The sequence below is a fragment of the Aaosphaeria arxii genome (genome assembly GCF_010015735.1).
Source record: "Aaosphaeria arxii CBS 175.79 unplaced genomic scaffold BU24scaffold_6, whole genome shotgun sequence".
NCBI lineage: Eukaryota > Fungi > Ascomycota > Dothideomycetes > Pleosporales > Aaosphaeria > Aaosphaeria arxii.
Genome location: NW_022983479.1, coordinates 2,462,768 through 2,476,899, shown reverse-complemented (window position 1 = coordinate 2,476,899; position 14,132 = coordinate 2,462,768). Strand labels below are relative to the sequence as shown.

At 48.0% G+C, this 14,132-nt stretch overlaps 5 protein-coding genes across 5 annotated transcripts; 1 reads left to right on the top strand and 4 right to left on the bottom strand.

Annotated features, from left to right (window-relative positions):
- Window positions 1-2,442: 2,442 nt before the first annotated feature.
- On the bottom strand, window positions 2,443-4,538 carry BU24DRAFT_483798 (MFS general substrate transporter; the record flags this gene model as incomplete). Its single annotated transcript, XM_033533296.1, has 7 exons — window positions 4,149-4,538; window positions 3,910-4,101; window positions 3,570-3,861; window positions 3,191-3,510; window positions 2,830-3,133; window positions 2,571-2,761; window positions 2,443-2,514 (listed from the first exon to the last, which is right to left on the bottom strand). Exons 1-7 carry the CDS (start codon window positions 4,530-4,532, stop codon window positions 2,443-2,445), a joined length of 1,755 nt encoding a protein of 584 aa, XP_033382290.1. The 5' UTR covers window positions 4,533-4,538.
- A 612-nt stretch (window positions 4,539-5,150) lies between these two features.
- On the bottom strand, window positions 5,151-6,725 carry BU24DRAFT_424962 (uncharacterized protein). Its single transcript, XM_033528628.1, has 2 exons — window positions 5,705-6,725; window positions 5,151-5,653 (listed from the first exon to the last, which is right to left on the bottom strand). Exons 1-2 carry the CDS (start codon window positions 6,689-6,691, stop codon window positions 5,333-5,335), a joined length of 1,308 nt encoding a protein of 435 aa, XP_033382289.1. The 5' UTR covers window positions 6,692-6,725; the 3' UTR covers window positions 5,151-5,332.
- Window positions 6,726-6,914: 189 nt separating this feature from the next.
- On the bottom strand, window positions 6,915-8,476 carry BU24DRAFT_350065 (major facilitator superfamily transporter; the record flags this gene model as incomplete). Its single annotated transcript, XM_033523628.1, has 3 exons — window positions 6,915-7,159; window positions 7,208-8,254; window positions 8,311-8,476. 3 exons carry the CDS (start codon window positions 8,474-8,476, stop codon window positions 6,915-6,917), a joined length of 1,458 nt encoding a protein of 485 aa, XP_033382288.1.
- Window positions 8,477-8,915: 439 nt separating this feature from the next.
- Window positions 8,916-11,837, top strand: BU24DRAFT_424960 (uncharacterized protein). The gene is made up of 3 exons (XM_033528627.1): window positions 8,916-9,174; window positions 9,304-9,475; window positions 9,538-11,837. The coding sequence occupies exons 1-3, from the start codon at window positions 9,091-9,093 to the stop codon at window positions 11,388-11,390; spliced, it is 2,109 nt and encodes a 702-aa protein (XP_033382287.1). The 5' UTR covers window positions 8,916-9,090; the 3' UTR covers window positions 11,391-11,837.
- BU24DRAFT_442823 (fumarylacetoacetate hydrolase) lies at window positions 11,411-12,435 on the bottom strand (the record flags this gene model as incomplete). Its single annotated transcript, XM_033530553.1, has 3 exons — window positions 11,411-12,207; window positions 12,261-12,342; window positions 12,394-12,435. The coding sequence occupies 3 exons, from the start codon at window positions 12,433-12,435 to the stop codon at window positions 11,411-11,413; spliced, it is 921 nt and encodes a 306-aa protein (XP_033382286.1).
- Window positions 12,436-14,132: the final 1,697 nt, after the last annotated feature.

Genomic DNA, 14,132 nt, shown 5'->3' with positions numbered 1-14,132 from the left:
GAGTGTATCTTTCAAGAACTGAACTTGATCACGGAGAGAGTGGCATACCAAGACCACAGGCCGTGGAGCGGGATGACCCCGAAAGTTTGATACCACTGGGAGAGTAGTGGCATCTGACAGACCGAAGACATGAGAGAAGAACTCATGGTTCGGGAAGGCAGCAGGGAAGGTGTTGTTAGACATTGCGAATGAATAACGAGACTTGAGTGGACGATTTGAGATGGAAAAGAAAGAGAGATTGATCAATGAGAGAAGACGGGGAAGATGGCAATGTTCCGATTGGGCTGAGGTGAAAAAGATTTAGACGGAAAGGAGATGGGGGGCCTTATAAATACGAGTGCGTTCCTGGACCGTGCACTTCGCTTAGCTAGGCGGCCCGATAGTAGATCCGCCAGCAATGGGGACAAAATCACGTGATGATTCATCGGGCAGTGGGTGGCTTCATGCAGGTATCTTGAATACCTGAACCGGCTATCTCAGAGTCTTCTGTATCCAGTTGTGAGTATTCTACAGGATTCATAAAATAGATGTTCTGCAGTATGCTGTATCCACTTGAAAGTCTCTAGGCCTCCGCGACTTTCCTCGTGAATCCACAACTGTAGGCATGGGATACTATGTAGAAGGGGAGGGGAATCAACCTGCTCGAGGTATTTACGCTCTCGCCATCTCTGTACGATTCTCGGAGTGGGTAATTCACGTGCACCTTCCTGCGCTGTCTGTGCAATTGATCGCAATTTTGTCAGGAAGTCCCATAGTTGTTAATACGAATAGCAGCAACTTGATAGACAGCAAATCGGGAGACCCTCGCATAGTCCAAGATATCTTTTCACCGAGCCCGAGACAACTTCCTAGGTCATCATTGTGTATCCTAGATGCCTAGTACCTGTAATCCTTAACGCCGTCAAACTTGAAAGAAGAGAAATTAATTGCTGTGTAAGATATGAGCGGCTGGGAGGATCGGCGCCCTCTGCCAGGAAGAAGGCGTGCATGTTATGCCAACAAACTCGCTGAAAGACCAGTCTAGCGTGGCTCACATTCTCGCTGTCTCACTCAGTTTCTCTGTTGGATTCCTCTGTTTGGTTCTGCTTTCCACTTATTTTCTTCAATTCTTCTCTTCAGTTCCTCTGCTCAGTGTTGTATCGCCGCTTTGTGCTCTTATCATCCGCTCTTTCCCGCATCCACTGCTCCATCAACCACGATACCCACTCCACACCTTCACTCACATCATGGGCATGTATCCATCTGTTGCCTCGACCTGAGTTGTCGAGATGTCAAACAGCAAGACGATCTGTGCCGCGGCGAAGGTGGCACAAGGGCCAATGGATAAGGTGAGTACCTCTTACTTCTGACCATGTCCTCCAGCCTGACTTTCTAGTTCTTGAGGGGCAGGCAGACATCTGCAGCACCATAACCTCCGGCTTCGAAGCCGCGTTAATCACCGCGTTCATCCTCACCACGTCGCAAACCGCCCCGCTGCGGATACGCACATCACATCCCCTCGTCAGCCCAGGGGCGGATACACCCATTTTATTAATTGGTAGATGGCTATCTGTCTAATCTTGCTGGCGGGCAGTGCTCTCATGCACTGTAGGCACGCCTCGATGAAACCTTTTTTGAGGAAGGGGAGGATCGGGGCGCGGAATACCTGAGCGCGCGTAGATAAAGGCATTTTGTTCAATTTCTGAAGCTTGTACATAATATGCTCAGAGTGAATACAAGATATCCTCCCCAATACTGTTTCGTACATGGGGTTGGGTGGGTTGTATCCCACAAAGAGTGGAATCACGTCTGAGGTCTGTACTCCAGCTATAAGGCGCAGTTGATATGTATGTATGACATTCAACGAATATGAGCTTATCCTAATAGAACAATGCATCGCAACTCCATGGTCATTGTTTGCTCGAAGTGTACCCTGAGCATTGAATATCTTTATTGTGTTTGTCATTGCTTCTGCCTTATTCTGTACCGGTATGGTTCATTTGCAGTTATAGCGAATAGGTGACCATTCAATTTATCAAAGCCTGCAGTCGGATAAGGCTGAGCTCAATCAGCTTCTCGATGGAATTCCACAGGCGAATCGGATTGAAAATCAGAGCCTAAGGGTGAAGTAAGAGCGTCGAGTATATTGCCATACGGACTTTTGCGCAGCTGTTGTGAAGCCCAGTACCCAAATCGCGCTCTGATGAAGCATTGAGGGAATGTGAGATTAGCATCCAGTCGTCAGGGGGTGATACGTAAGAGTAGGTAGAGTAACTATTCATGATTTCGTTTCTTGTAAGTTGTTTCCGTCTAATGGTCTACAGTGGAGTTTTCGTATTCAAATGTAATCGCACAGTCTCTGCAGTGACTTCATACCGTCCACCAGCGATACAATACCACAACACTTGGGCCGAAGCAGCCAAACACTAAACTCATTCCCATCTTTCCCTGACTAGAGCACACTCAATGCGCAAACCGGAAATCGAGTCGTTGGCTTCCCCGATCAGTAGTCGTCCGAGTGTACTCAGCGCGTTGCTACCACCACCTTCGTTAGCCCTACGTTCAAAAAACACCTGTCCGAGCCTACTCACCTCCAGCGTCAATCTCTGCCACCTTTTCTCCCTTCGCTTGTTAACGGTCACATAGTAGAGCTTCGTGAGCAAAAACACAGCGATGGAAAGCAGATTCGTAATGATGAGCCACTTGTTGCCGCGCTCGTAGCGCGGCTTGTCGTCTTCTCGGTAGATGGTGTTGGAGATGACGCTGCCGAGTTGGACCATCACTGGAAATGCATTAGCTCAATACGCATTGAAAATAGATTCCCAGGTTAGCAAGATTGAATACACATACTGTTATACATAGCAGCGGAAACAGTCCGCGAGCCAACATTGTTGGCATTCTTACTCGTCCATCCCACCAAAATGGCATGGCAATAAGGATAAGATAGCAGGACAGTGATCAAAGCATAAGTACCCCATGGGTCTGTCATCGACTTCGACCAGAATTTCAGGGCTATGACACAAGGTAATGTCCACAAGTTTTGAATCATAGACACCAGTGTGCGTTCTTTGAGTCTGTCGCTCAATTTCGTGAGGCCGATCAGTGTTATGATGTGGAAGACGTTGTATGGTATTGCCAACAAGTTTGATGAAAACTTCATCGGAGTCAGTTTGGATTCACTGACAGAATATAGAGTAGGGACAGATCTTACAGTGCTAAATCCAAGGTTTCTAAAGATCAGAGTAATGTATCTCGAAGGCGGACCTTGCGGCATGTACGCAATCAGACCGATGGCATAAAGAGGCCACAAATTATAGTCCTTCAAGGATTGAAAGAGGTTGAACAGTGTTAGAGCTTGACGGTTATGCATGTCGCCCTTTGAAGGGTCATCACGCAACACTCTGTTCACCGCAATACTGAGCTCGCGATCTGTGAACCATCCTTTGGGTCGGAACCATGTTTTGGTCTGGGCAGCAGACGCAGGCATCATGAAGAATGAAGCAATCCCAATCGTGAAAGTTATTGCACCCTCTATGATGACAGGTTAGTAGAGATCACCTAAAATATCCCGAGGTTAATCGATGACTTACCAACCAGGAACAACCACGCCCATCCTGGCCAGCCAGCTATGCCCCGCATATGAAGAAGTGCAAAAGCCAATAATGAAGTGACGATTGTAGTAACCGACAGAGCTGTCCAGAAGAAGCTCAGTCGAATCGGAAGCTCCCTAGAGTTGTAATAATATGATAACCACAGAACCATATCAGGAATAAATCCACCCTCAAGCAGACCAAGTAAAGCACGAGTGATAAAGAAGCCATACTTGTCCTTGATAGCGGCTTGCGACATTGCTACAATCGACCACAGGGTAATTTGTAATGGCTGCGATCATTAGCATGGAGCATATCGTTAGCTGTTGTTCATACGCACAATCCATCTGTCTGGCCCCAACTTTTTCGAAATAAGTTGCGATGGCAATTCCGCACACAGGAATGAAATCAAGAAGATGATGTTTCCCCGGTTGTAGTCGTTTGTGTTCAGATTCAGGTCGTCCAACATATTGTCTGCAACAGCCTGAACGAGATTCCCCCGGTCGACCTGCAACCCGAAGAACATGATGCACTATGGAAATCAACGACAACCACAGCATTGTATTCGGCAGCACCTACAGCCCATAAGCATACTCTGCCATCCAGCTTGCGCACCAATGCCCGCTCTTCTGCCTCGCTCCACGACAAGGTGGGATCGAAGATGTGACGGCATTCATACTCCGCTTTTTCGTAGACTCCAGCCCAGTGAGCGGCGGTTTCGGGATCACTGAATGGATTCTCATCTTGAAAACCAATAGAAGACTCCTCCGGTTTGCGAGGGAGAAGTAGTTGTTCCGTCATGACTGGATCTTCTGCGAACGAAGTTACATGGACGGAGGACACCTTCGTCATGTCCACTTGATCCTCACTATCACCTTGGCTCAATGCTTGATAGCTAGAGACATTGTTATGAGGATATAGTGGCCTAAGGGATTGCCTCCAGCTTCTTAAGTAGGATTTCATTTTGCCGTTCTTTTGATGTAAATCGGAGATGATGCTAGTTGCATAGATAGTCTCCAAGAATCCCAATGAATACCTTTAGACACAATGCAGCTTGATATTAGAGAATCGCGATATCGACCCCACACGCGACATAAAATGCTAGGGAACTGTAACAGGCTCAGTCTAGCAAACGCCGTAAATGCTGCAAAGCAATCCCAACCCTCAGTAGCCCAAATGGAACGAGGAAAAGACGATTTTATTGTGCAGAGATGTTGAGAAATGTGTTGCGGTTTCGATGTCTCAAAAGGCGGGTTATAACACTGATATGAGACACGGCTTGCTGTTGTGATTCGTGACCCCAATGTCGTGATGGTACACGTGGGGGATCCCGTCATTCGCTAGCTTTCTCATCTACACTAATTCTCCGCGTTCTTTGCATGAATGGCTTGCAGGTATGCTTTAATTTGAATGGGGTAAATGAAGCAGCAGATTTGATTTGCTCTGTCGTGTGTCTGTATTGTGTGTTAGGATGTTGAGATTCGTGATTGTAGTCCATTCCCGTCAATCGCAATTTGGACTTGGTAATGTACTGCGTAGTAGCAAGTCCGCAAGGCTCTTAGATTACACTTAGCCAGCTACAACATACAATAGAATTGCGAGTTGAAGTATATAAGATACACGAAGCTATTAATTGGTCTACCCTATGTGCTGACCTTTGGTGGGATGAGATGTGAACTGTTGTTTAGGTGTAACCGTCACGTGACGTTTGTGTGATTACTTAGATTTGTGATAATAAATGTACCTACGCATCTTCATTGATTTTACTGTAATGATATAGAGCACCGATAAGATACCCTAAGATCAATGTGCGCGCTGATAAACTCCTGCGCGACTGGCGCCGGTAATTGCCAATCTTCCAGATCGAAAATCCCCGGTCTACCAGGCAGCAACATACTCTCGTGAAAATCGATAGATCGTAAACGATCAAGTTGAGATGTCTTTTGCAATGCGAGGTCAATGATCCAATTGTGATTGTTCATTTTGCCATCTTCTCGTTCTCGGAAGAGCCGGACCTGGTCCTCAATCGAAGTTCCATCAGTTGGTACTTGGAAGAAGATGCCGCTTTCCGGACCCCATACAACCTGTGCATTGATAGTAAGTATCAAGAAACTGTACCCGTTGAGTCAACTTACATCGAGATTCACAAGAGACGGTGGTAGCAACTCATGGAAACCGAGCCTATCGTTCTCAAAGTTCGTGGCCATGAAGAAGCAACTAGAGGACGCTGAGAGACGTTCCAGACGGACAAATTCTCGCAGGTCGAGTTTCGAGCCGTCGTGTCCAGTCCAGGTCTGCCGGCTGGTCAGAACATGAAGCTCTGTCAGGGTTTCTTTGAATTCACAAATCTGTAAAGACAAGAAATTCATTGATATTGGTCGCGGAACTAACACGCTCGATCCTACCCATGTCACAGCCCATTCATCTGCGATCCTCTCCGCGGCGCATGGAAATGGCACCAGGCATCGTAACTGCTCAAGTCGTGAGCATCGAGACATGATGTGACCGAATAACGGCTGGCCGATTTGACTTTGCTCCAAGTCTAGCTCTGTCAAGGGAGCATGGATACTTTGGTGTGGCTCATCTTGACAGCAGGCTGTGTCATCGAAGGAAAACAAGTAAAATCGGGACATGCAAGGGAAAGACAAAAGCTCAAATAAATCCCGCACGCCGTAAGACGAGCCATCTAAACAAAGATACTGCAGCGTTGAACAGCTTCTGAAGTCCTTCAGCACATTGCGCAGTATTCCTGGAGGAAACAGTGGAGCATAGAGTTCGCGAAGATTATTGAGAACGGAGAATAGAAAGCCAAGGTCATCAAGCGATCCTGACCATTGCTTCTGTCGATTCCAAAGGTAGAGATACTGGATATAGTGGCCGTATGATGGGAGTGCATGCAACGTTCTCAAAAGGAGATTTGCCCGATGGGAAGGGTACTGAAGTCGGACTTCTTTAAAGATCCACGGTCGAACAATCTGCCTCAATGTCTTGGAAACCAGTGATACCCGAAGGAGTGAGCATGCATTGAGTCGAGTGATTCGAGCCTCGCATTCATCGTCATCGTCATAGAGCGCCTCGCATATTAGGTCTAGCAACTCTACAGGAAGCTCAAGTAATTGCATAATAATTTGGTGTACAAACGACAAGAAGTGTTTTGACAGTCTTCGTAAATGTGGAAGCGTGGCAATGAATCATGTAGGGGCGGTTTACTCACGCTAGTCCCCATCCTTTCATCACGTGCAGCATACTTGCAATATCAAACAGATACGAAGCGTATAAAATGAATCTCGAATATTATGATTTGCTACTTGATAGATATTGGGTATTGTGAATTCTCTGTTCCAATCACAACACATATCGGAAATCCGGGTGCCTGTCTCCCATCTTGCCAGAGTCAATCTCCCTGACCCTCTCTTCAATGGACATGGCTTCTCTCTTCCGGTTCAAGCGACGCAACAGGAAGTACATGGTAGCATATCCACAAGCAGCCAGAGTTATGGTTGTCAGAGACACGGCATGCCCAATGACGTATCGTCCCTCGGAATTCTTGATTCGGTAGATCTGACCGGCCATGATGCCAGCACTGTTACCTGTGGAATGTTAGTACTTGAAGAGATCTGGAAAGAAGAAAACTTTACCAATTGTCTGCTGAAGCCCGATTGCTGTAGCTCGTTTGAAGTATCCAGCATTGCTATTAATAATCCAGGTTACGTTGAGGCCGACGACGCAGTAGATACCGGTGGCGGTGACAAAAGTGGCGAAGTAGAGGACTCCGGTCGAAGTCATCGGTAGGCCCAGCATTAGCGCATAGCCCGTAGCAGTTATCAAAGCCATGGGTACCATAAAGAATGCTCTGCGATTGAAATGATCGGAAGCAAATGAGACTGTGATGTAGACGACACTGGCCCAGATGTATACGGGAACTGTCAACAGCTGGGTCCTGATTGAACTATAACCGAAGCCGCGGATGATAACAGGAAGGAAGGTACTGAATCCGAAGGAGCAGGTATTGGCACAGAATTGGCATGCTGAGTTAAGCCAGACCTTGGGGTCCCTGAAAGCCAATTTGACCTCGGAACGATCAAGTGCATCGGTTGTAGTGGACTTGCCCTGATAAAGGCGAGCGTTCTCATGACGAGCACGCATGATAGTTTTCTCGTCTTCGTTGAGCCACCAAGCGGTCTCGAAGTTATCCGGAAGGAGGAAGATGGTCGCGATTCCAACTACGATAGAGATGATACCCTCGACAAGGAAGAGCCAACGCCATCCTGCCAACCCGCTGGCTCCGTGGAGGTTTGTAAGACCGAAGGCAAGCAGTCCACCGAGACCTCCGCTCAATGCAGATGCAACAAAGAGATATGATACTCGGCGGGCTTGCTCCAATGGCTGGTAGAAAGTACTGAGGTAGAGCGTAAGGCAGGGGAACAGGCCGGACTCGAAGGCACCAAGGAGAAGACGTGTGGCTAACAAGCTCGCGTAGTTCTTGATGAATGCTGCTCCAATGATAACAGCGCTCCAGCTGATGATGAAGAATGGGATGAGGCGACTCGGGCGTGCCTTTTTCAAGGCGAGTGAGGCGGGGACTTCGAAGGCGATGTAGGTCACGTAAAACAAAGTGACAGCCACGTTCAACTTGTTGCCGGTAAGTTTGAGATCCTCATTCATGCCAGCAATAGCTGCGTTTCCTGCGTACGAGTTAATTCGCGTTTCGCGATTGGCCAAGAGTCGATTCGTATCATACCGATATTCGCACGATCCAGGTATGCCACCAAGAAGATCAAGACCATCATCGGGGACAGCATGAGATCGAGCTTCCTGATAAGACGCTTTTCAGCAACAGGGTCGATGTAGACCTCATTGTTGCCGGTAATTTCTGCCTCCTTCTCGTGAATGGAGGAGCCCTCCATGGGCTTCGTATCGAAATTCTCTGTTGCCATTACGAGAACAATTTAGCCTTAGACGAACGGAACCGAGTCTGTGTTGATTGTGAAAGACAGAATGTGTTACCGCTCCGATACCGATTGCATGTGGTGTTGAATGCGTCTGGATGATGTCTTTATAGGAACCGACCGCATTATGATCCAATATATCCCCGCTACATCTAAGAATCTCCTATCTCTCATGACCCAAAGAAAAAGCCGATGCGGAGGTGGATCATCGGAAAATTTGAAAGGAACGAGCGCTAGATAGCGACTGTAGCAGGTTGTCCTGGCTGGTGGCGAGCTAAAGAGCTTCCAAGAGATAACTAACGTTCGCCTACCCTGCCCTCTCAGGCAAAGAGTATCGGCCCATCCTATCCAGCTGGTCAATGACATCGGCCTTAATAATGCCAGCCCTCTGCTCCGTCCTTCGGCAATATCCTATCATTACTCACTCATTCATACCTTAAGGCCAAAGTTGTGTTCAACCTCGTCGGCTTTTTACAGACAATCATTTCCCCTTCATCGATTCCCTGTATTTGCCCGCATCACAACCTAGAATTCCCCAGCTTTCGGGGTCGAACCATCGCACTCAAAGTCCGATGGACGAGAACGAGCCGAATAAGCGACGCAAACGCGGTCGACATGCCGCAGCCTGCACCTCATGTCATCGGCGCAAGCAGAAGGTAAGCATGTCCTTATTCAAATTTAGCCAAACCCTCTCCATTCTAAACGGGGATATCAAAAGACCGCTTTGTTATCTTGATATCGCATCGGCAAATTGGCGCTACATGCTAATCAACAAGTTCCAATAGTGCGATGGTGCTCGTCCATGTTTCAATTGCACCCGCCGGAACGTGACTTCGTCTTGTGTATACGGCGAGCATGTTCAACGCCCCAAGAAAGCGGACTCTGAGGGGATTCAGCGTCCTGTTACCCCTCCCCCAGTGATAGTCCATTCCGAGGCCTCTCGCGACCGACCTCCAAGTGAGTGGACTCTTTGAAACCTTGTAGTCAGTCAAAGCGTACAAACAACTAACCAGACCCAGGCAGAACAACACCTACTGAAGGCACCTTGGGCACAGGTAGTGGAAACACACCAGAACCACGAGACCCTCCTGTCGGCAATCTATTCAGTAGCCGCGATGCGCCGTCCTTCTTCGGCTCATCATACTTTGGCCCTCAGGCAGCTGCCAAAATCATCGAAGCTCCGGCCCCAGACTTATCCTCAGGGATTCGACACGCCGCGGGCTCAGCACACTCATTTCGTGACGTGGGCGGGCCCTTCTCGCAAATATGGGATTTGCTTGGATTGCTTCCAAGGAAAAAGAGTAGTGTGGATCGACTGACAGAATGCTTTCTGAATGACCTCAACTGGGCCATTGACGCCGTACATCCAGAGTCGTTCAAGGCCAAATACAACCAGTTTTGGGAGAGGAAGTTCGGCTTCGACGACTTCGCCACGATTGACCTGCGCTGGCTTGCACTTCTCTTTATCGTACTAGCATATGGTGTGTTGCTTGATTGTCCGCAACCAGAGAATAGCCAAGTACAACGGGAGCTCCAAGAGACATCGTTGCGATTCTACTGGGCTTCGCGAAGAGCCATCGTTATTGCGCCGACATTCTATGGAGAGTCTACAGATCTTGTTCGAGCTGGCGTGCTTGTAACCCGATACCTCATTCACCTGCGGAGGGCTCCAGAGTCTTGGTTGACGACAAGTTTTGCTATGCGTATGGCCCAAGCACAAGGCATCCATATCGATGGAGAGCGTTGGCGATTATCGCGCAAGGAAACGGAGACTCGACGACGCCTTTGGAGTCATCTCTACATGCTGGATAAGACAATTGCTCTTGCAATTGGAAGACCTTTCGCAATTGTAGATACACAGTGTCTAGTAAAGAGGGCGACGAATGTATGGCTTGATGACCTGAGCGACGAAGCAGCATCAAATGTTGGAGAAAATTCGCTTTCAGATCCTACGCCCAGCGTTTGCAATTTCCTTGCTCATGATCTTGCAACGATAATCGGAAAAATTCAGGAACGCTGCTTCGGATTATTTGCTGTCTCGTATGACACAGTCCTTTCCCTGGATCAAGAGATTGTGGAATGGGAGGCCAAATTGCCTTCATATTTCCGTCTACAGGATCCCGATTTAAGCCTTGATCAATCACACCCATTTCTATGCTGGAACCGCATGCTTCTGCACTCAATGTATCACTTTACACGAGTAACGTTGCATAGACCATATCTTCTCCGGCAAAGCATCACAAATCGTTTCAAGCAGAGTCACGACGCCTGCATCACATCTGCTTGCGCTGATCTCGACATGCGATTAAGATACCTCGCACAGCCTTTCCACGATCGCTTGAAATGGTCACTTGGTCCACATCATTTATTCAATAGTGCTCTGGTGCTAGGTATCATAGCTGTGCGTGATCCGCACTCTCGTCGATCACATGCCATTCTCGAAGATCTATCAGCATATTGCGACATGCAGCGCAACGACACATGGCTGAACGAATTTGCTCTGGCCGAGGTCAAGATAGTAGAACTCTGCATCAAGAAAGCTAATGACCTGCGTCACGGCAATCTGCCTTCAATTGCTAATATATCCACCGCGCCCATGGCAACAGAACTCCCTAGCGTCGACCCTTCAACTACCGTCCACCATGCTCCAAACGCTGCTGATAGTGACGCAACGTTCACTACACCAGATACAGACTTCAACACCGAGCCTTTCCTTGGGCTTCATAATATTCCAGGTGGCAGTGGACCATTCTCGTGGCAAACACCATGGGCCGATCCCTCTTTCTCGCTACTCGAGTCTGGAGACCTTCAACACTGGGAACAAGTTCTCGATAGTATCACACAAGACCAAGCTTTGTTTGGAGTCCGTTAATTATTATTCATTCATACTATCTATTTCTTCAATGGCTTTTGTTCGTACTCAACAGTGTTTACCAAGCTGCCCATTCCATGGCTCATTACAATTCTGCAGTCATCTCCCGGCTTCAAGAACACCTTCGGTGTCTTGCTGACGCCAATGCCGTGAGGAGTTCCGGTCATAATAACCGTTCCAGCCTCCAAAGTGGTTCCAGTTGAAAGATACGACACAATCTCGGGGATGGAGAAGATCATGTCGTTTGCAAGGCTGTACTGCATCGTCTCGCCATTGAGAACGGTCTTCACCTCAATCTCACCGGCGTTGGGGATAGAGCTGGCAGCGACAATGCATGGTCCCATTGGCGCGAAACCATCCATTCCTTTGCCGAAACCCCATTGCGCTCCTCGGAACTGATGCGTCCTTGCGGTTACATCGTTGGAGCATGTGTAGCCTAGAACGTAGTCCATAGCTTCTTCTTTTGAGATATTCCTTGCATCTTTTCCGATGACAATGGCAAGTTCGGCCTCGTAGTCAGCTTGCGAGTCGGTGGCCTGGTATGGGATGACGAGTGGGGCGTTGGGTGCGGAGAGACATGTTGAGGGCTTGAAGAATAGGGTCGGGTAGTCGGGGAGCTCCATGTTCATCTCCTTTGCGTGATTCCGGTAGTTGAGGCCAATGCATCTGATTGTGCCTACTTCGGCCTTGGAGAGTGGGCTGAGAAGGGTTTGGATAGTGAGGATTGTAGACGTAGGCGCGGCGGTGGGATCAAGAACAGACTTCCCCGAGAACGAACGCACGCGGACTTCCTGTGATGAAGCGAGGGCGGCACCGACTTGATAAAAGTTAGCATATTGTTTTGTACCGAAGATACTGAACTGATCATACCATCAATGCCGGCCTCTGTGGGTTCTCCAATATGTTCTGCGTTGTCCTCAACGGCAACAAAGCGAACCAAGCGGCTCCATTGCTACAATTCTATTAGAAGGCTTTCACTTTGAAGCTTTTCAAAACTGCTTACGGTAGGCATTCCCTGTGCTATGACCTCTGGCATTGAACCCATTTTCAGCACTTCAAGATATGAAAAAGCAGGAGTAAATTGCCAGGAAAAATAATGTTGTAGAATGCAAAAGTCAATCGTAAACAAAATATTTGGGAGCTTTCCGCAGCAACAAAGCCCGCTATCTTATCTTCCGATGCAGTCGCCACCTTTCCGATCGATCGGCCTTTCATGTCGGTAAATTGCCTCGAGTCCTCGCAGGGACCCTGACCGTTTCTCTGCTATCGGTTCTGGGGTGCATTAAGTGGGCCTGTGGAGTCTTGGTATCGTGGTTCTTCGTAAATACAATCAATTGCGTGGAGGTATGTGTCCGATGTTTAGACACGCGTGTTCGTGGAGGTGACGCGCAATTGACTACTTGCTAAAATGATGTAAAACAGCGACACTACATTTTACAATCATTCCTTGGCATTTATCGAACTTATCCTATCTACCCACGAAACAATTACGCCGAATCATCAAAGAGATACGAAGGTCCATTGTCAGAGAGGGCGCATTTTCTCGCAAATTAAGTCAAGCCGAGGGTTATTTGACGAGAAGGAAATATTCTAGATCCGTTTGCGATCGAACTCAATGATGTTCGGCCATGACACCGCTGAAGTTGTGCTACTACCATAATCAGCAGTGCATTGATGGCTCCTTGTATTAGCAGATCTTCAATTTTCCCGTCCTCGATTGCAGATTTTTGATCTCAACATGGCAGACGTTAAAAGTCATGTCACAGTATTACTTCGCGCTGGAAATAATCGGAAGAACCTCCGTCTACGCACTTGATCGCGATGGTGTTTTCCTTGCATTGACGAAACGCCTCTATAGGTTTGATGAAGCTGTTTTCAGGTCACGTGAACCGAGCGAAGCAGAGGTATCGAGAAGAGGCGGAATATAGATCCCGAGCGACTGTAAGCTCTCATAACGTACTAAACTCACGAGGAGAATCGACAGGCAACGTAGGTGCCCGCTCGAACCTATTCACAGATTACAGGTCACGTCTGCGTTGTTCTATACTGCAGAAACAGCTCTTCGTAACGATAGTAGACCCCAATCTTGCTGTATTATCCTGACAGGGAAGAAGGACCCAGAGACATTGCTTACTTCGATAATGCATTGTAGTCTGTCTCATCGCCATTGCGCTGGATACGCACGCATAGTTATATTTAGATGTTCATAGCAATTTTGCTGTATTTTAGACATTGGAACACGCCGCGCACTCATTGTATTTGATTAAACGAGGAACGCAACGGCGCTGCATCGGCTCTGCTCAAATAAGATTGTAAGCAAGTACCGACATGGTTTCATAAAGCAAGATATGTTCAGTTGAGCGAGAGGCGTAAGCTCTAAGCAATCGTACGATTTTCGTCAAGCGAAGACGGAAGCTCGAAGTTCCCGCGCCTGCAGTTCTACACTGCGACTCCCAAGCCACAAACATTTCTCTAGTAAATCTACGAGTTCAGTCGGGCGGGATCTGGGCAACCTCTGGGCGGGGGAGTTGATATCTTCCGGACCACTTAGATGTCACGATTTGAGCGGATGCCACCCACGCCAAGCGACTTTGAAACCAGGCACACGTCCCAGACTTGCCTCAGGTAGTAAATACTGAGTATGCATTGAGAGTGCAGCATATGCCAATAATGAATGTGCTCGAGTATATATCCTTATGGTCCCTATGAATCCTCACACCAGGACAGCAGCTGTTGAACAGT